At 41.0% G+C, this 22,553-nt stretch overlaps 1 protein-coding gene across 1 annotated transcript in view; it reads right to left on the reverse strand.

Annotated features, from left to right (window-relative positions):
* Positions 1 to 22,553, reverse strand: part of PID1 (phosphotyrosine interaction domain containing 1) — a 333,263-nt gene that overhangs the window by 167,870 nt on the left and 142,840 nt on the right. The window contains exon 2 of the mRNA XM_078668142.1: positions 13,949 to 14,095. Coding sequence (XP_078524268.1) covers positions 13,949 to 14,095 — 147 coding nt within the window. The remainder of the gene's footprint in view (positions 1 to 13,948; positions 14,096 to 22,553) is intronic.

Here is a 22,553-nt window from a genome sequence, read left to right on the forward strand (position 1 = left end):
GACAAAAAATACAGTTTCGGAAACTACACAATGCATCGCCATATGACTAGGTGGCATCCTAACAACTACAGTGCTGCACAGTTTCGGAACGACCTAGATAATCTCCCTATTATGGCCAGAAGATCTGTTGTACCGGAAGTAACGGGACCAGAGGGCAGGGAGATGGTGCCAAATATACAAATGAGATTTGGTGATGTAAAACACATCTGCGTATTTTGCGATGGATTCATTTCCTACGGAGAAAAAAGCATCACTCTGATCAACAGAGCTATTGACTATCATATGCAAGTTTGTACGAAACGCCCAAAATAATAAATACTTCTTTTTTTTGTTTTGTTGCTCCTGTTGAGCCCTTTACAATGAATCGTTTTCATTGCCCCCTCCAAGAAAAACCCAAAAAAATATAAAACTGTTCCGAAAAATTCAAAAACAGTAAAAAAATGTTCAGAAAATTAAAAAAAAAAAGTTCTTTTCAGAACTACCTCCCCGTTATTAAAAAATTGGTACAATATTTGGAACTGTGCCAACCTCTATTTCTCTTAGTTCGCTTCCCAGTTCGCTCGCCGGTACGCGAACCGGAAGCGAACCAAAAACAGTAAGTATAAGGGAAGGAAACAGACACTTATGTTAAAAGAAAGACAGCTATAGGGGAGTAAACTAGAGATACTATTACCCGTAATCCACTGCTGATGATGTCACATATTACATCATTCATGACATGCTCAGTGACATCATCAGCAGAGGATTGCGGGTTTTTTGGCAACATGCCTTATCCACGGTTTAATAACGCTGCCTTTTGCTTTATATAAGTTTTCAAATTGTATGAAATATATACCAATAGGTCGTTATGAACCTTTAGGTAGTGCTTTTCTTCATGAGGTCTGGTCGCTTCCATACACATACAGATGTTTCAAAGATGATCAAGAAGTTTATCTGAATGGAGAGGAATGCACTGAGACGCCAGATCATTCACTAATGTGTAGGCACATACAGTTACACGGTTCATGCAACAAACACCGACCAAATATGGCTTGCGTGTTGCAAGGCACGCCAGTTCCTGCTATCATCCCCACGTTCAAGTTGTTGGAAAATGGTAGTTATTTGATGCTCAATAATGAAGATTGTTCTGAGTTAATTAAAAGTATTCCTTTTATCGTAACAGTAAGTGAACGGGTTATTTGCTGCAGAAATGTTCTATTTCCTCCCACACATGAACATAGGGAGTTTTCAATCTGGCCACAAATACCAACCTTGGGACACGTTTCAACGGCATGGCAAGAATAAGAGCTCTTTTGTCTCAGAGAGAGGTGGCCTTGAGTTCGGCCCGTGAAACTTTCGTACTTCACATAGCGAACACCCGTACAGAGGTGCACACCCTTTTCAATTAAGATTTGCCTTTCAATTTCAGCAACATGTTTCCGACTATCTTTAACGCATCCTCCACAAAGTCCCTGGCGCACTTTTTTAAAGTTGTTACCAGTGGTCTCGTGACTTCATTTGAGAAAATCTTTGGAGTCATCCCTGCTTCCTTTCATTCTATTTTCTCCACTCTGGTTCGTGGATTGGCATTTTTACTTGCATTACCAGCGGACGCTCTTGTGCTTTTTTACATTTTTAAATATGGATGTCCCTCCTATGCAACCTCCCACCCTGCAGCTGCTGACACTAATCCGCAATCGCATGCTAGAATATTATGGCACAATGCCGTTGGCGATATTAAGCACGGCATATGGATTATCTTTTCGATTCTCCTACTTCACCTGTGTCCAGCCTGTATTTCACTGCCTGACCTGTGATTTCGATTGGGCCATTGATTTGTGTCTCTGCGGACCGGTTTCTCCTGACGTCGACTTTAATCAGCTGATGACTCCTATCATTACTCACGAGTTGGTTTGTCCTGGCGAAAGGATTATGGCTGTGGCATTGATGCATGGACTACTTGGTCCCTGGAATTTACTGGCGGCAGCACAGTCTTTCTTGGAACAGAGCTTTCTTGAAAACCCACCGAGCTGTCCTCTGATGGTGATAGAGGATCCGGTGCTGGGAGAGCACGTATGTTCTTTTCCGCTTTTAAATTGGATGGCTGAACTGTTTTCGGATGAAGACGGTGACTTCCTATTGGAGGCTGTTGCAGCTTATTTTGCATACACAGTTATGTCATAGACCTTTTTCATGTTTGATATGCTGAGTACTAGCATTTCATTGACAATTCATTGACTTATTTGTCAAGTTTTTATTATTTACCTTGCCTATTGGCTTAAGACTCGATAAAGTACTTGGCTGTTTTATTTTTCTTTAGCATTAAATTTTCCTAGTTTTTAATGCTTTACCTTGCGGACCGTCCACATATAAACTTGCAATCTGCTCTCATGAGATGGCACTTCTATTATCTTATTCAGTTCGTTTCCGGATCATGGGGAGGTGTCATCTAGGTCCTGGATATCTTTACACCGTGTTAAGTTAGCATGGGCTCATTACCGGTTTAAACGCCATTTTTCCTTTTTTGCAACTTCTGCACACGACACTTAGTTGTTGCTTTAGCTTTCCACCTAGTAGTTCATCGTGGTTTACATGAGAATAATATGTTATTGGTCTACTATCTGCTTTACTTGTTAAACTATATCTGTACAGCGAGTGCTAAAGTTTCAAGAACAACACGATACAGAATTGTTATGAGGTCTGATCTCCACGACTTCATACTCATAACATAAGTGCAACTTCTGCCAATTCTGGGCATGAGGCGGGTTTTATATTGCTTTGCCGAACACACATACACAACAGTTGATGCGGTTCACATGAAGAGAGAGCTGGTGTATGCTGATGTGATTCCTTCAAATCTAAGACACTAAAGTATGGGCACGCCCTAAACCAACACAAAGAGACCTTCTTAGCAAATAATATAATATGTGTATTAGGGAGGGTGAGATATAAGCAGCCGCGGGCCGTGGAGGGAGTTACGATGGGGCAGGGAGGCGGGGAGGGGGAGAAGCAGGGTGGAGCCCTCTCTACCTTGCCCCTCCCCCTCCCCGCCTCCCTGCCCCACCGTAACTCCCTCCACGGCCCGCGGCTGCTTATAAGTGTTGCTAACTCTTATTCATTTACAGCATGTTAACATACTGTCACCATTCGCTTTTTATGTACTAGTAACTATGCTGGTAATTTTGCTACTGATAATATGTGTACTTGTATTCTCCACCCTGCTTCTCCCCCTCCCCGCCTCCCTGCCTCACCGTAACTCCCTCCACGGCCCGCGGCTGCTTATAAGTGTTGCTAACTCTTATTCATTTACAGCATGTTAACATACTATCACCATTCACTTTTTATGTACTAGTAACTATGCTGGTAATTTTGCTACTGATAATATGTGTACTTTTATTATCTAAGGTACTACGCCTGAGAAGACGGCATTAGTAAATAAACATTTCAAATACGCATCTGTTCTTCTTAACTCCATGTTCTGGTTTCTAAGAAATCTATAACGACCGACTGTTCATGAGTTCCACGTATCCTGAGGTACTATAAGTTCATATTCTGGATTGTCTAAACATTGAGAGTTTGTTATATCCAATGTGACACTGTACCTAGCTTGCTAAGGAGTTTTTCATTACTAACGTGAGTTTTGGGACACCCTAATTCGCCGAGGTTCCAATCCTCTGTCCACAGTTCTGTGTGAGAACAGAAACCCTGCGACAGGGGCACCCCCGACCCTTGCTGGAGCTTCATCACACTTGCGATACAACTCCAGCAATGCATTCGCCGAGGTTCCAATCCTCTGTCCACAGTTCTGTGTGAGAACAGAAACCCTGCGACAGGGGCACCCCCGACCCTTGCTGGAGCTTCATCACACTTGCGATACAACTCCAGCAATGCGCCACCTTTACGGCACAGATACATCACGCATCTGTGCTGTTTTTGCCCCATGATGCGCCGCATTGTAAATGCAGCACACCATAGGTGACGGAACAGCGGCACAGAATGACTAACACATCCCTGGTGATGCGCCAGTCATCATAAATGTATCCCTATGCTTCTTATCTTGTTAGAGATGAACCGCCATATGTATCATCAAAGTTTTTTGCATTTCCTAAATAGCGAACTTTAAGGAATAAATAGCGATTCTTTACCATTCCTAGTTTGCGATGAGCTATTTGCTAATTAGCCGAATGTAGCCCAATGAAGCCCAATGTAGCCCAATGTAGCCCAAAGATGGCCGCCAGACACACAAAAAAACAAATGTAGCCCAAATATCAGCCAGATGTAGCCCAACTATAGCCCAGTGACAGAATGACCAATCAGCTTCGCAAACCTCCGTTACGCGAAGCGGAGCGCTGTTACAGATATATATCTTTTTTTGAACGTTAATTTCTCAAAATCCACTGGAGCACATATATTGAGACCTAGCAAAGGCACATCGGGCTACCAGTCCCTAATATTTTGCCAAGTTTCGTGCAAATCCATTCAGCCGTTCGATTATTATTATTATTATTTTTTTTTGCCCCGCGGGGCCCTTTTAAAACCTCCACATCAAACCTAGGGGGTCAGCGAGGATCTACTATGCCCCCTTATAGTTATTTCCCCCTTTGTTTTGACCTCCTCTTGTCTCTCGATCCTACCGAGAGACAAGATGGCGGCCGCTACGGACTGTTTGGAATGTTGACAGACGCCGGAGAACCAATCAGCTTCGCTTCACAAAGCTCCGTTGCGCGACAAGTACGCGTCCTGGGCCGCTGCCCAGTCCGCTGTTACAGATATATATCTTTTTTTAAACGTTAATTTCTCAAAATCCACTGGAGCACATATATTGAGACCTACAAAAGGCACATCGGGCTACCAGTCCCTACAATTTTGTTAAGTTTCGTGCAAATCCATTCAGCCGTTCGGGCTAAAAGTGAGGCCAACCGCCCTATGGAAATTAACATGGGAAAAACGCGTTTTGGGACCCCCCTTTTTTCTCGGCCCCCCCTTGACGAACCCCCCCAAAATTTTCAGGGGCTGCTCAGAAACAAAATGTGCCATTTTCCTGAAAATTTCAGCCAATTCCGTCCACAAACGCCAAAGTTATTAGACATAGAATTTTCAAAAAACCCATAGAGAAAAAATCCTAACTATATATACCTACTGGCGACCGCCAGTAGGTAATATATATATATATATATATATTTTATTGTTCAGACTCGTTTTCTTTCAGTAAATCGGGCTGTTTTAAAAAAAATTTTTAATTTAAATGCAATCACAGACATTGTAGCTTGCGGACTCTTGCAGGCTGCCACCACTGGGATTGCACCCAATGGGAGTGAGTTGCAATTTGTAACCTACCAGATGAATATCAATTTGATAAGTCGGGTTGTAACCCTCTCTGATTCGGAATTTTATGAACGGACCAATTAGTACATAGTTAAGTTCGCAAACTTCAACATTGGACACAAAAAGCGCTGGTCACAAATCACAACTAGTACAATGATGCATCTGATCCCTTATTCTTTAGAACAACCTTATTAATTAATTCTACGACCTACAATGGTTTGCTGCCACTTTCAAAAGGCTACACTGTGGGGGAAGGGTGCCCAATAAGTCATTTTTAGATATCTCACCTACAGTCAAGCTTTAGTTGTCTAACAAGAGCTCCCATAACACACAATATGTAATGTACCTAAACATGCAGAGCAGTGGCAGCTGCCACCAAGTATCATGGGTGGTGCAGGGGTGGGGTGGGGGGGGGGGCTAGAAAAATAAGTTTAAAAAAATGACTTGGACCTGCTCCCAGTCCGCAGCCTCGTCTCACGTCGTCCTCTTATGTTCCTGCTTGAAGCAGGAAGCACAATCAGGCACCCACAGCCAATCACAACGCTGCAAGGCAGTGTTGTGATTGATCTGAGCGCCGTGGTTCAGTGCTCAGACAGGCAGTGGGAGTTTATGCATGTTCCTAACCAGGCTGTGCATTACGACCTGGTGGGAAACATGCAAAATGCACATGACTGTTTGGGTGGGCCAAGCAGTCATGCCCACTTAAGTGCCCATCACTCCTCCCCTAGCTAGCTGTGACACAGCCAAGCTCCACCCGCTCCATAAACCAGAAAAATAAAATGATAATAAGCTAGAGTTATCATTTTATTTTTATTTTATCAAGTGCTCGAAATGCAGTGGGGCGACACGCCTCTCTGCCTTAGCAGAGGAGCCGCCGCAGATGTAGAATGGAAAAGAAGCATCTGCACAACTCCCTTCTGCCTTATTCTACTGCTGTTATTCTGATTTCTTTTTGGTTTTGCCTATTAGGGTTGACTTTGGTGTCAGCCCATGACATATTGTGCATGTGAACACTCTTAAAAAGTAGTACACACACTCCTTTGATTTAATTCCATTATTGTATTTTTTATTGGGCGGGCCCTCCTAGCCAGCAGCTATGATACCTGTGCAGGCACGGGTTATCTTGGAATGGTGTACAAGATGCATTCCTGTGCACACATACATGCACAGGCGTTTTGATGCATATGAGTGATGTGCAGAAACATGTCGAGCGCAAATGCAAACAAGCACTTGCAAAGCTAGAAGGCCATCACTTGCCTTCTCAGTTTGAAAAGTATTGGCTTGCCAAAGCTTTTTCGGGTTTGGCGCAATTTAAGCCCAGGGTTTCAATGGAAAACACTGAGTGGCACTGACATTTTTCAATAGGACGATATTAATTAAAATATATCTTGCAAAATTGTCACTTGGGAGAATTTTTCACAAATAGAAGATTCCACTTGCAAGCAAAAGTATAAACAGATTTTTCATAACGCTAGTGTCTGGGCAAAGGATAGTGCTTTAAAAATGTACCAAGTGTGCATTTCCTACTCTTACCATGCATTTTTCCAGATTTATGAATTAGCATTTTTGTTTTTTACAAGGAAACTTGTGGGTGGAAGTAGGTATAATTATTCTGTACATAAGCCCCTATTAAACTTTAAGTCAAGGCATTTCCCCTGGGATAGATATTAAAGCTAATCAGCCAGTCAATGCATGCTATTCTGATCCTGAAGCGGAAGCCAGCTCTCGTGCAGGCCTGGGATCTCAGCCGATGGCAGTCACGCTACCATGCGGATAAGACCACCCTGAATAGAAAGCCTTATGCCTGTGTTAAATCTTACAGCCGCCTTGAGAAATCCTATTTTCTTCCTGTTGGTCAGTGGGCCTTCGGATTCTGTGTAAAACATATTATTAAGGATTAGAAAAACAGTAGTTTCAAGAATGGATGTGTCCAAACAATTTCCTGCTGCGTTCTGGAAATGTGTGTAAATTGCATTAAGGCATGGCAAAACACAGAGCGAATAAAGAAACTGGAAAACGCAGACAATGGGGCGACAGGGATTCTGAGAAGGCGCAGGAAGGCACTGCAGATATTTTGGACAAATATTAGAGACCGCGGCCAATGGGAAATAAGACCGAGCACTGTAAATTCAACATCTTCCCAACAAGCAACAAAGACATCAGATCATGGTTTACAACCTCCTCTGACCTCTTTAATGTTGTTTCAGAGCATTTGGTTATGTTCGCTCCCATTGAGTTCAATCTCACCACCTAAACGACCAGAACTTTTTGGATGGATAAGTTATCTTGTGAGAATAAAGGTATCTTTTTTTTTTACCAATGTAGGGACCTGCAGACAATGATCCACTAAATGACTCGCCAACTCTTCAAACAAACCTATACCCACATAAACCCACATGCATAAGACTCTCATCAATATCGCGTTGGTTGGAAGCACGAAGCCCCTCAACCGACATCTACTGTAAACGCCCACAAATCAGTAGACAACAGGCAGGGGGCAGAAAATTAATGGACAGTGAAAATGCACTTCTTCAGTGCATCAACACAATGATGCAAGCAGAGAACCTGTAAATTAAGAATTTGAATGTTTCTAGGATGATAGGCAAGGACTTTTATTTGCAGGGCACATCAAAACACCTGATCCTACTGAGAACAATACCTATGGCAACAACTGTGCAGAGACCACACAGAGGGTCCATACGATGAGTGAAGGGAACATCATGTAAGGAAATTGAACAGCATGACGTTTGGTGATTTTTTTTGGTTTAAACTTCCAAGTACCAATTCAGTGCTCAGAATAGGGTGCCAGCAGCATTACCACTTGGCTAGCGGGCATCATTCCCCCCCAGAAAGAAGTATTCAAAGAATGCCACACTAAAATGAATTTACCACCTCTACATACTGCAATGGCCGACAGTAAATTATGTCGCCGGCAGTAAATAATGTCTCCGTGTCTACAGAAGAATTGATTTTCATAGAGCATGTACATCACTGCATAAACTCTGAAAGCAGCCGCGAAGTAATGTAGCACACATTTAATGCCTTTTCCTCCACAAATAAGCAGCATCAAACTAGAGTATTTATTATTGCACACTAAGGAGTGGCGGGACAAGCATACTAACATAAATGTAATATCTCATCTGGACAAAGCCACTATCAAAGTGGGGAGGTTGGAGATAGTGTAATAATTATTTCTTTGGAACATGTTAAAGTATAAGGGTAAACATGGGGGCCAATTCACCAAAGCATTTATGACCGTCTCCCTATTAGTAAAAGTGCAAAAAGAGCATACTCCTTTTAATCTGTACTAATTGTACATGAATACTCCCATTTTAGATATTATGGGGCCAAACCACACATCTAAGAGTAGGTCAAAAAATAAATATTACAGGAGTACTACTTTATGTACAATAAAATGCTTTTGTAAATTGGCCCCAAAGGCTGCAAGGAAGAAGGATGCATAGTAATTTGTCTCACTATGAACTAGGCAAACAAAGTATCGTTCTATTTTGTAGGCAATATAAAATGATCTCGACAGATTTAGGTGTTACTAATGTTGTGGAAGGCACAATGCATAGTAGGATGTTTATATCAGGCATATGCGTTACGTTGCCAGCTTTAAGTGGCTAATATCCATGAGCTGTGTAACTTGAGTGAAATAAAGCACTGCAGCTAAATAGAAGGATCGATGAAATAGAGTGTGATTGCATCTGCCTGAAGGCAGAGTCAGCACTGACAGTGTAGATCAGTGAAATTGAGCTTGATAACATTGGGCAAAGGGTAGACTCAGCATGGAAAAACATCAAGGTTGGCTTGAAGTATGGCAGTGGTGCAAACAGAGACTTTTTATGGTTACTTGGAATTTGGAGAAAGTGTGGTCATCAACAAAGTAGTTGGATGGTTGCTGAAGTTAAGAACAACATATTTAAAGTTGTGAGTGGGCTGCAGGTAACAGGCTTCAAATGACAACAGATCTGTGTTTATTTACGCACACAGAGAAACAATACACTCTGGACTGGACCAATATGGTTGTTTTTGTATATAGAGAAAGCTCTTGGGGATGGAGACCCGAGTGAAGTAGTGTAAAACGAGACTAAGCTTTTTAGTAGGTAACTAAGGTTTACTTACGAAGGATACCCCAAACGGGGTTGCATGGGCATAAGGGCCTAGTGGTATTTTGAAATCGGATTTTACATCATATGATGTTTCCAAATACTTGTGTTGGGAGCGATACTACTCATATTAGTTATGGAAGGTTAAGCATTACCTTGGTGATGGTGAAGGTGGTAGTAAAGTTCCCCATAGTACATGCTGACTTAAGAGCTTGCAAGGGTACTACTACCCTGGTGTTGATTAAGATTGTTACACATCTCAGCATGGGGTGTTTAATTAACTGCAAAGAAAATATTTCAGATTTTTTTCTGTTAGGGTTGATTTATGTTTTTATTTACAGAAAGTTACGCAGTATCCCCTCCCACGCTGGTGACGGAACCGCTCCGTCTCATCCCTCGGGTGGGCTGTGCTGGTGACGGAGCGGTTCCGTCACGGCCCGCTCGCCGCGCCTGCGCGGCACTGATTTCGCGCCTGAGCGGCGCGTTCTATTGAGCGGGCGGGGCCGTGACGGAACCGCTCCGTCACAAGCACAGCCCACCCGAGGGGCGTGACGGAGCGGTTACGTCACCAGCGTCGGAGCGCTGCGCGCCCCCCCCGCCCCTTAGCGCTGCAGAGGACATGCCACCGCAGCGAAAGGGGTATGGAGAGCAAGGGGCACAAAATACAATGGATATAGAAATGTAAATGCTGGACATACAGACAATATCATAAGAATTGACGAACTACTGAACAAAAAGTTTTTGCAATGAGATATGTAATGATACTGAGAACAAACTGTACAAAAAAGATGAAACAATAAAATATAGAGTAACAATAACAAAAAATATTGGAATTTTTATTTGAAATAAGTGCATCCCTATATAAAACATACAGGTTCACAATACATGTATAAGAACTAGTGCCAAATTCTACCTGGTGCACCGATGGGAGCACTGTTTAAAAATTATTAAAACTTCTAATTAGTTCAAGCCGCAAAGTTGACAAATATTCCTCTGAATAGTTTATTTATCAACAACGAATGTATTTATAATTATTAGAACAGAATTATGGTATGAAATGAAGGAATAACATTTTTATCTTTTTGCTATGTTCTTGAAAAAGATCAGGGAAAGGAAATTGTGACTATTTCCTGTTGTGCTGTGAATTCTTCACTGATTGAAGTTGTTTTTATTATTTATTTCTGCAATTGCTGGTTTTGGAATAAATACTCCCAAATAAATACTTATTATTACTAATTAATATCAATGTGTTGGCCACCCCCGATACAGATTGACTGGATGCAACTATAAAACGAAAAGATGTTGAAAGTTAGTTTTTTCTTTTCTATCTGCTATAGATTCGGGGGAAAAACGTACATGAAAAAGGCCCATTGATAGGAATTGTCAATGCAAATTCTCTCCGTCCTTCCCCGCTTACCACTTAAGTAGCTCTTTCCACAGGCCCAAGATTGTAGGCAATTTTTTAAAGTGCTTTTTTTTTGTAAAAATAAACATGTCACAATACTTGATGCGCCTGGACTGTGCTTGAATGAAAAGTAGCAAGTACTGGGAGAAATGTGCCTTCTGCTCTTGTGTTACATTATGAAATGGAAGCTAGCAAGCAGTTTTGTAGCAATAACACCGCATACCATGGCGCTTGCTTCATTACACTGAATACAGCTGCGTTGTGCTGGGGCAGCAATGACTTCATGACAAAAAGCAATTTGACTGTAATTGGATACCAAGAAAGCTTGGTAATTTAAACAATGCATGCTGGGCAAGAGTCATAACCCAGTTGTATGTAATTTTTCCTTCACAGAAAAAAAAATAAAACGTTTTTTGAGGTCAAACAACACAAGACTTTCTAAAGCCAGCACTGAAGCTTCAAACAGTTCAGTACTCCAAGCAAGTTACATTTGTTGGCATGATAATTAGTTCAATAAGTATCATTATTTTAAGAAGTTATGCCGGGCACCAGATGGGCAGAGCTCGTAACACATTTGATTTCTGTAGTTTTATAATCACAGAAAGGCTACTGACGAAAAGATTCAGCATTTCTATTCCAGAGGTGTTCCACCTAGATTCACACTCTTGTATGTGTTGTCCCTTTGTGGCAAGACCATGGAAACCTTTAAAATTGTACATAAAGGGAAATTGGTTCAAAAGCGGCCCTCCTCTCCCTGGAACAAATGTAACGGCCACATGGCAGAATAGCTAGCACTAGAAACACTATGAGGATTTTCAAGGCATCAGACAAAAGAGCGTTTGGCCTGCAGTATTTTAGCACCACAACTCGGGGTACCCTTTGGCTGAAGGACTAACCTTGGTTATGGAAATACAGGGACTACTAAAGCCGCCAAAGGAAGGCTGCCAAATCCCTTGTGAAATTAACTTTGCTTTCTGGGGGATTTTACTGGTTAGATACCCTTGCTGTATGATTCTCCCCTATGCAAACACATCCTTTCCACATCTCCAATCATTTCACTCCTTAAAGTTGTATTTCATTTGTTTCCTCACAAGTAAGATTTGACTGACTCAAATAATGTTCCAATTTGCTGCAAATTCCTCTGCTATATGAAAATTCACATCAAATGTATAGCCGGACGCATAATCGGTCTCATCACAAAGCAGATGCAATGCCCAATAGGAAATTACCGCAGGACTGGCAGATTTAAGCTGATATTTTTTAAATATATTCTACGTGTTTGGAAGAGTGCCTACAGTATTGCAGTTGCACCTTGAAAACACTGATCTCTACGAGAGGCATGAATGAGAACATGTATAGATTGATATTGGCATGTAAATAGCTAGGGATTAGCATCAGTGGATGTAGTAGGTGTGCAGTTAAATGCCAGGCAGATGTACTCTCTCCAGTGCTGGGAGAAACTTTTTGACTTACTCTGCGTCTTCATATTTTGCCAACTGCATTGAGGGACAGGAACAAATCCAGGCAGTTGTGAATGGCGCAAGACAGGGAAACATGGCGCCTTCCAGGAAAATGAAGGAAATTACAGCTCAGTTACAAGATCCCTGCCCCTCCTCACTTGCGACCCACCAAAAACATTAGTACAGATATTAAAGTTTGAAAGTGTAGAGTACGTAGCATCATAAACATGGGCATTCATAGATTCTCTTCACCACCCATCTCAGATAAGGCCTTGTCGGATCCAAAACTGCAATGATCCCTAGAAATCATCAGGCTGGCAGTACCTGAACACAGATGTATATCTTCTCCCCACAACACATTCATAATTTACAGAGGTCTGTGTCTTTAACACCAACAGTTTGTTTATGATGCTCTGTAGTATTTGTGGATGAGGTCTGGAAAAAAACAGCCAAATCACTTTCTTTTGGGCAGCCACATAGAATATATAAATATTTCTTTTACATTTTGCGGCGCGTCTATCTTTATAGAACAGTGCAGTTTGGATCTTCTGTCCCTTATAATGTTTACAGATGGAATGTCATCAGGAATCCCTGGCCATCCATGTTTACATTGTCGCTCAAAAGGGATAACATAATGTCCTTTAGATTATTCCCCTCATTTCCTGGACGTAAACCAAGGACACTGAGGTCTGTGGCCAACTTCTCAATCTTACTTTCAGCTTGAATGATGCTTGCAACTGCACAGTGAGGGAAAGCAATGAATTCACTCTTGGCCGCCGCAATTTTTCAATGTGGTTTTACAAGGCACACAGTCGCCCCCGCTATTACTTCAATAAAGCGGATTGCTTGGCTGGGTAGGTCTGGATTCTGTTCTCAGCTATTTGTGCAGCTTCATTCATGTGTGGTTAAGCTTCTGGCAGAGAGAGGCCATAAAACACACTTCTTGTGGTCAGGTTGGGATCTTGAGGCGCAGCATCTTACCACCACGTAGGGTGGAGGTTTGTAGTTTGAGAATGTGCATCTGCTTTTCCATATTATGCTATGATCAGGAGTCAGCTTGGTGGAGATTAGGCCTGATTCCCTTTGTGACCACCAATTAATCCAGTTCATCCCAATAGAGAACACCTGTCCACTTAAAGAGTACAATGTGTAAAAGGTGCATGTGCTCACAGGATTTCTGTCATTCTATATCCCCCTGCTCTAGTTTCTGTACAGCAAACATAACTGTCTCCTATCACTCTTAAGGCACTTACCACATTGTCACTTAACGAATACTGTGGAACGGACTGCTTAATGATACATAGTTGGAATATTTAAAATTAATTTGATTTAAACAGTGATCATATCTCACCCAATAATCATGAGCATGATAGTCAGATTCGTATTCTAGCGCCAAAATGCCATTTGGTTTAAGTGCACCCTTGAAGTTCTATTTAACCCCTTCGATGCTGGTGACGGAACCGTTCCGTCATCAGTCACGGCTGAGCTGTGCTGATGACGGAACGGTTCAGTCACGACCGCACCCTGTTCTGGAATGTCCAGCACAGGGGCGGAATCGGCGCCGCACGGAAGCAGTTAACATAATAGATCAAAAGAAACCAAAATGTTGAAGGAACTAAAGAGGAAGATTCTGAAAAGCACAGAAAAACAGAATTGATAAACTTTACCTTGCATCCACTTTGAATCCTATTTTTCATCAGTGGAGTTGTGCTGCACAGTTCAATGGCTTCTGGTTCATGGAAGATCACAGTAGGGAGAGGTTCTTTCCGCAGAGTGAGGACATTCAGCTTGGTCTTTATCATGGTCTGAAAGTGCTGAAGATGCAAGACAAAACATGGTTAGCAAAGGATCCAAAGCCCCAGGGCTCATAGAAACATCCCCTGCCTGGCTGAGTACATTTGAAGGTGAGCATTAGAATAGCAGGCGGGTTATTCAGGCCAGGAAGGTACGCTAAATATATTATGTATCATATTATGCATCTATGTTTTGGAGTGGTGATTTTTGTAAGTTTGGGGAAAGGCTTGCAGAAATGACTTGAAAGTTAAAGGGGGCATCAGTTGTTTTGATGCTCAACCAGAAATAGATCGAAATTTATATAAAAGAAAAATAGACCAGAAGAGAGGAACCCTATTGGAGAATAGAAGACTTGGGTTTTGACCTGCATGCTCAATATCTGTTTGGATTTGTGCTTTCTCAAGGTGCTCTGAAAAACAGAGAGCAATACATTGCCTCATAACATGGTATCCCTGTGCCTCAACAATGGTTTGTATGTGGGTCTCTCCTCATCACCACATGGTATGATATATTTCTCTGGGATTTAACAATTGGACAGTATAAACACAACAAGCAGTACTTTTAACACATGGCTCCTCCTGCTCTACTACCCATTATACAAGTTTGTGGGGGGGGGGCTATACCACCTAGTACTAAACCTAGTACTAAACTCAGCAAAACTAGAGGTAAAAACATAAATTGCAACAGTCCTATTACAGAAAGAGCACGTCCTGATGCAAACAAATAGACCATCTCTAAGCTGGTCTTCTAAAGAGATAAACCTCTGACCAGTAGCCATTGCTTGAAGCAGAGTCCAGTTATGGTCACTAACCAAGTTGGTGTTGGTCTTTGTAACAAAGTTTCTGTTGCTCAAATGTATGATCGCTTTACTGGGACAGTATTTTGAAGTCCTCAGAAATGGCGGCAATTAGCGTGTACATACATATATCTCGTTTCCTGGGGCAGTGGGGGGGCGGAGGGAGGCAAATTTATACGGTTTCTAATTTTATGTCAAATATTATTAGGACTGTTTATTATGGTGCCAACTTGTTCTCATTCAGCGCACAACCATAGTCTATGGTGGCTCACCATAAAGGCCGCACTGTCTATTTCCTCTAAAAACGCAAAGTACAATAAAGAGTGGCATTACAAAGTCACTATCTATATATTTTAGCGCACAACCTCAACTTCACAAAAATGCAAACAACTTTAAACATAGAGGATTAATGTTGTGTTAATCTGATCATCGCATCTTCATGTTTCAGTGATGTGTTTCATGTTTCCCGTGAACATACTGCTTCGTAAGATGTCAATTAGACAAAAATACTACAGAGGCGGAAACAGAACACGAACATGCGGAGTTGAATGTTGTGAAAATAGCCTCCCTGCCCAGTTAAAAGATCTATGTGCGGAGCAGGTGCTAGGCATTGTTCTACCCACAAATGCAAAATAAACAGAGTTATATTAAGAAGATGAACTAATTCACATTTCTTTTCCTTAAAGTTAAGGGCTGTCTACAGAAAATAAAGGCAATTGACTTTTGACAGTATTTTTTCGATTTAAATCATAATTTCTCAAGTTTATTTAAAAAAGTATTGGGAAAAAAGTATGTAAAAAAAAAAAGCACCAAAAGTCACAACATTAAAAAAAAAGCGCCCATTCATTTTAGCTCAAATTCCGCATCGGCCCTGCCTCCCTCCACAGAACACAGGGCATTTGAGAGGCCTGCCCATAGAATGCCCTTCCTTCGAGTATAATTACTGACTTATTATGTGAACTCCGTTGTCCCGTATTAATTAAAATACTGAGCCCCAAAGACCAATTCGGACTGAAAATGTATTACTTTCTTCAATTACCTGGATAATTCTCAAACTACAGAAAAATAGAACATTGGAATATTGGGAACCGCACTCCAGGCAACAGAGTGGCAGCTGATATAGGCTGTGTGCTCCAACCATCTGCATTTCTCTTTCTCCATCCTTAATTGATAACATTATACTCTCATTGGGTGAAAAGAGCATGATATTCCTTCTGCTTCAGGCTACACCAGTAGTTAAAAGCTCTGTCTTTCTCATTATATGCCCCTGCTTGTGGCCCCATAATATAACTTGGGTTCAGATCCTTTTACAACCAGTATGGCTCTCAGCAGCAGGCTACAATGTTATTTTAGAACTCTGGAATGCTTGGGGTGAAGAACGTGCCAGAGAATCAGCAATGGCTATTACAGACTTTCTGATCCAACCTTCCAATGCTGAGTGAGCTGTTCTAAAGGTGCGATAGCTCTTAAACCACAGTTTATACGGATTGTAAAAGGCCCTCTCCCTCATGGGTCTGTGCTGCCGTCTCCATTATATAATGGTATAGTGGAAGGCGGGTTACTCCTCCAAACACTAATAATTGTGATGTTTCATTCATGACCTCTTTTGCCACGGATATTCAGTAGAGTTGAATGAAAAGGTTTCAGGACTAGATGAACTAAGAAACGATCTTTGCCCATGTTTCAATGGAGCTTGAGTACTTGTGCACTCTATACTTATACACGCTATTCAAGGAACTGCAACATGCGTATACATGTTCAGTTGGTAAATCATAGAATACAAGAAGCAAGGATAAGGTGTTTTTAATGTAGACAATCGTGTTTTTTTTTTTACATTAATGCCAAGAGCCTATTGTTTTTTTTTTTACATTAATGCCAAGAGCCTATTGGTTTTTTTTTTACATTAATGCCAAGAGCCTATCGGAATGTGCAAGTGTTGTAGTCCTCCACAGGTGGTTCCGCATTCTGTGGCGAGCGTCAGACAAGAAAGGGAGTGACAAGATGGTGTAATTCAGCACTAGGTAAAGGATGTTAAACTTGCTCTTCTTTATCTGTAGGTTTATGCCATGAATTACAGGGAAAGGGAGTTACCCAGACTTAGGAACTTCTCTTCCTTATAGCCTGGTTTGTTCAGAGAACCCTGCCTAGTAAGTAATCAATTACGAGTAAAGGATACACCAAAATGCATTAGATCCCTTCTTTTCCATCTTAGTTATTGCCCTCTTGCTACTAATTTTGTCCCTAACGTTTACTCAGTTTAGAATATTCCTTGGGGTTTCTGACGGACGTCTTTGCTTAGATCTGTCACCTCCGCTGATGTGAAGTTAGAGATTGGTGCCTTGCTATTTTCATTTGCATTAATCTTAATCTTTAATAAAGAACTATGACATTTTCACTAAAGTTGTTGCCGTTTGAGGAATTTTCCCTCTTACCTGGGACCCTCAAAGAGACAGTCAACATCGTTCAGATGCTTAGTTTCGTGCAGGGTGACACTGAAGCTAGTGGGCAGAGTCACCATTTCCTCAGGCAAAAAAGAATGAAATGTAGTAGACCTTCTCAGGGTAGAGTCCTTGACCTTCTCTTGTCCAAGTTACATCTTGTCCCCAAGACATAATAAACCTCCCTCTCCACCCCAGACAAATCTTATTATGGTAATAACCTCAAAGAATTTGTTAAAAGTCAGATGTCAAACACATCAAACCAGGAACAATATAGAAGAACAGACCCGTGCTGTGGCACCAGCAGCTGCTAAAACCCTCCTGCCCCCGAGTTATCATCCGGAGACACATTTGAGGGCCTATAGTAATGGACAGGGCCTCTAATGACCGGTATAGCCTGAGACTGAAAGGCTATAATACTGTATGGCCAAAGTAGAATGTTAAATATTCATCAGGGAATAACAGAAATGCAAACACTGGAATGTTTGAACAAAACATCTATACCCCCCTGCACTAATCCTCTTCCACTTCACTGTCTTCAATTGTGCTCACAACACCCCAGTGTTCTAATGCTCAATATGCAGCATGAGTCTTGTGGTTCCCTAAAATACAGGACTTGTACAGTAAATGTAAACTTTAAAAAGTACCACAGGGCAGTGGTTTTCAAATTAGTACACCTCTTAGCAACTCCCCCACTTGTATAACCTGGTTTAAAAAAATCAGGGTTATGGTATACAAGCAATAAGTCTCTACCACATGCGGCATTCCCTAAAGACCCCTTCAAAAATAGGAGAATACAAAAATTCCATAAAATTATGTATCCATGCCACAAAGAAAGTTTTCATTAAAAAACAGTGCCAAGAAATATTTTCATTTCAAGAAAAAAAGATCAACATTTATAGCTCTTTAGTAATAAATTAGACAAAATCAGCATTAAGACTGAAGCAAGAAACCTCAATCTTGATGCATGAATCAACCATATGGATCACTAAGTGTTGATACTCTCTCCAGAACGAATTAGAAAAGGGGCTTGCCCCCCCTCCTCCAAACTAGATGCAATCACCTAGAAACTGTGCAATACGCATACAATACTGGAGTGCTCAAATGCACACTTCTTAAATCTACAGAGGGCCTTAAATAATTTTTACGACCATAATCGTACTAATAAGTGGATACCGAACAGGAGTATATCACAGATTTTAGAGTTTTTCAAGATGCAGAGACTGGGGAACCTGGGAAATTGTCAGTAAAACACTACAGTCGACATTTACCTACAATTACTTGGGAATGTGACTATAGGATCTACGGACTCCAATACAGCTTTTAGAAAAACTTAAACTTGGATGATCATTGTTAGCATATGTTCTTTGCAGAATTTACGTCACACTGCAAAGTGCTCCGACTCAACCAATAATGAAAGAAATTAAGACAAACATGTCTTCCTTCTTCCCCCAAAGGAAAATGTGTCTCCTAGTTAGATAATGCTTAGTACAATAGAATTATAAAGATTTGAGATTGGAGTTTGGTTTATAAAGAACATCTATCCAATCTGGCTACTTGCATAAAGCTCTGTTATTGTCTCCGGTCAGCCAATCAGGGGTCTCGTCTCTTAAGAGCCAAAATGCGGTAATACCATTTTGTAAAAATCTCAGAGATGGTTCTAACACAGTTCGAGCTCTTGATTCATTGTCCAAATGTCAATATTTGATGCTAATTAAGACGAGAAAGCGCTCTATTGGCAAAGAGTAAATGTAGATTATGTTTGAACGCCTCTAAATCAGTTTTACATATTTAATGCATTTGCAAAGAAGTGGGCAGTGAGGAACAATTTTGCCTTCGGTTTTTAATCCTAAAGGCGAGCATTCAAACTTGCCAGGATACCAGTAGGTATTGTATTAACTTTGATGTTCTAAATGGTTTCTGTAGAGTAATAAATTACTGATTAGTAGCCAGTAAGTGACTTAAATAGCTAAATTCAATGTGAATTAAGGCATAGATATCACCTAAGTGTCTACATCTATGGCTTATTATAGAGTGAATTGCACGTGTGATCTTCAATAATGTTTTTTGTGCTTAGTTTGAGTACTAAAAAATGTAGTAAAAATAATTTTTAGAATAACTGGTGTACCTGATTAACTATACTATTTTAGTTTCTTTACAGTCAATAGGTTTCGTAAAGCGGACTGCTGTATTTATTTACTTTGTTCAATGGTTTTAAATAATTATGCAATACATTAATATAATTCCATATCAAAATATATGTCCATCCAATGATCGATAAGCTAACATTTTCTCACAAACATTATATAAAATCAAATGTTGTGACGGAGTGCAGTGAGCGAGCAAATGGGGGGCCGATGGAGGGAATGTCTTTCAAGAAATGTTAACGCCCAATGGTGTTTTTTCAATTTCTCTACATGTAACGTTAAACGTAGTTCTTAATATTTTATAATATAAAATGTTAACTCTCAAACACTAAGTGAGTGAAGCGAAAAAGGAAAATATTTTTAGGAGCTTGTGCAGGATACATGATGAGATTTTATTTTTCAAACCAAAAATGTTGCCCAAGGTCTTATTTATCCATAATACAATGTTTATATGTAAATGCACAGGAATATTTATATTTTTACTTGTGCCTCTAGCACTTTTTGCTAACTTCACTGGCAAACTAGAATTGCTTTTAAGAGGCAGTTGTGAAATCAAATCTGAGCCCTATATTTAGCCTGCATATAGCCAGGTTCTTAACTGGGATGGGGCAGCGAGCTAAATAACGGTGATGGATCAAGCCCTGATCTTTGGACTGGGTAAGAGTGGTCTGCTTAATTCAGACACTCTGTTCATCACCACCCCCTTTTCTGAATCGTTTTTGGCCACTATAGGTGTGGCAGGGTATACTCAGACATGAGTCCCTTGCTCACTGCTCCATCAGGATTCAAGCAAGACGGGTCGACGAGGCTGAAATGCCAGAAACCGGTCCCCGGTAGCTTGTCTCCTTTCTGGTGAAGAATTGGCTTGGTAGTTTGGTCTGCCCTGTTCCCATGATGCACTGGGCCAGGGACAGACTAATTTGCATATAGCCAGGTTCTGAGCTGGGATGGGGCAGTGAGCTAAATAACGGTGATGGATCAAGCCCTGATCTTTGGACTGGGTAAGAGTGGTCTGCTTAATTCAGACACTCTGTTCATCACCACCCCCCTTTTCTGAATCGCTATATTTAGCCTGGCTCACTTTTCTAGGTAGCTCTCGGTTCCCCTAAATTAGGACTTTCCACCATTAATAGTTTGAAGACTGTTGCCCTACATTAAAAGTATGACGGCTTTAGCCTTAATTTCAACAAAGAAATAAACAATGGCTTCCATGTAAAAATAAAAAAATAAAGAACGAATACATGTAGATGGATGTTCTTCAAAGTAGCAGGACATGTTTAGGTCTGGCTTGAATTATCCCGCGGAATAAGATCATATATTCGCTTGACAGCACAGCTGCCTGAAACAATTGCTGTTTATCCTAGTGGGGCAGCCCCCTTCAACAACTGACTTATCTAGGAGAACCCTCTTTAAGTACTGTCTTGTTTGCATCGCCTCCTTCAGCCTCTGCTCTGCGTCAGCATAAGTCACATTTTGAGGAGTATATATCATCATGCCATTGGCTGTTAGGTGCATCAATCTTTTTCCACCAAAGTGGTTGTTTTGCAACGTATGATGACTATTTGTCACCATACATATTAGCATATTCAGTTCCTAGTTCTATACAAGCATTGTACACAAAAAGCAATCTTTGATTGTTTTCCTCACGGCCAAGACACACTGGCTCATTTTAAGCAAAGCAAATGAATTACTAGGAAGACCCTTTCAAAGTCTGGCTAATGGATTTCATACTCGTGATTAACACTTAACCTAGTGAAAAGGTGTTACATTTATTCTGCAGCTTTCCCTTGACACGCTCATGTTCAGATATTATTTCATATTCATTGGCCCACGCTGGGTAGATTTGCCAGGTGAAAATGCTTTCCTGTAAACGTTAAGTGAGGCCCAAGTGTCCAATTCAATTACAAAACAAAACTAAACTTTGTGTACTATGCAACAGAGGCGAGAACGCACAGATATTTACAGAAGCCTTGCAGGAAGAGAAGCTTTAATGAGTTGGTTATGCCTTGAACCACGTACTTGTAATTCTTGTGCGTTCCAGGAGCTTAAAGTACTTAAGTGGAAACAGATTCTTTAAGGTTGGCTCACGTCTATCTTCAGTTAAATCCTAAACGTGTGGGCAGAGGAACGCACAGGGCAGCTCTTTATGTGCCACATTGCTCTCGGTATTGTTAACCTACAAAATACTCCTTTAGGAAACATTGTGTAAGTCTGATAACAAAGCACAAAAAACAGTGCCGAAAATGCACCCCAAGAAAAAAAGATGGCATATTTATGAAAAAAATTATTATTTTAGTAAAGGAAATAAGAGTCACAAAAACGAAATTAGAACAAAAATCAATCACTTTGAATGAGTGTAATCACCCCAGTCCAGCAAGACGGAGAGAACAGGTCCTACATACATACCTACAAAAGCTGGTGCAACCTTACAGGCCCAAACGTACTTTGCGATCCTCGGAAATTGGAAATTTCATTGTACCAAGATTTAAGCTGGTAAGGATGGGGGGACGCTCCTTTTCCTATCTTGGTCCTAAATATTCGAATACCCTTCCCATAGCCCTTAAATTAGAGACCAGTTTTCTTCGTTTCCGCAGAACACTGAAAACGCTGCTGTTCACATAAATAGTTGGGTCCTGTCTGATGGCTTATCTGACATCTTCTTCTTCAGTCTATCCCTAGCGCCGGGAAACCCACTGTGGGTAGCTGTGCGCGGTAAAAAGTTCAAATAAATAAATAAATAAAATAAATAAAACAGCAGCAGCAGCGGTATGCAAGCTTCCCTCACACAAGGACCAGGAAAAGTAATATTTATCAGGAGTGGACAGTTCCAGTACACATACACACATGTACTTAGATGAACACAAACGCCGACATACACAGGTGCCAACACTTTAAGCTTCACTCCCCGAATTGTTTTTTATGGAGCGTTTGGGACCACGCTTCGGTGCTGGAAAATAAAAGATAATGCTGTTGACCCAAAAAATTGGCCTCTGTCAGCTGACCTCTGAAGAATGTAAGGCTGAGCTGATATTCTAACTTGTGACCAGTAGATCACAACAGATTCCATTGGTGAGCATATGGTCTCTCTACTATTTTG

This window comes from Lissotriton helveticus, chromosome 11, assembly GCF_964261635.1.
Source record: "Lissotriton helveticus chromosome 11, aLisHel1.1, whole genome shotgun sequence".
Classification (NCBI taxonomy): domain Eukaryota; kingdom Metazoa; phylum Chordata; class Amphibia; order Caudata; family Salamandridae; genus Lissotriton; species Lissotriton helveticus.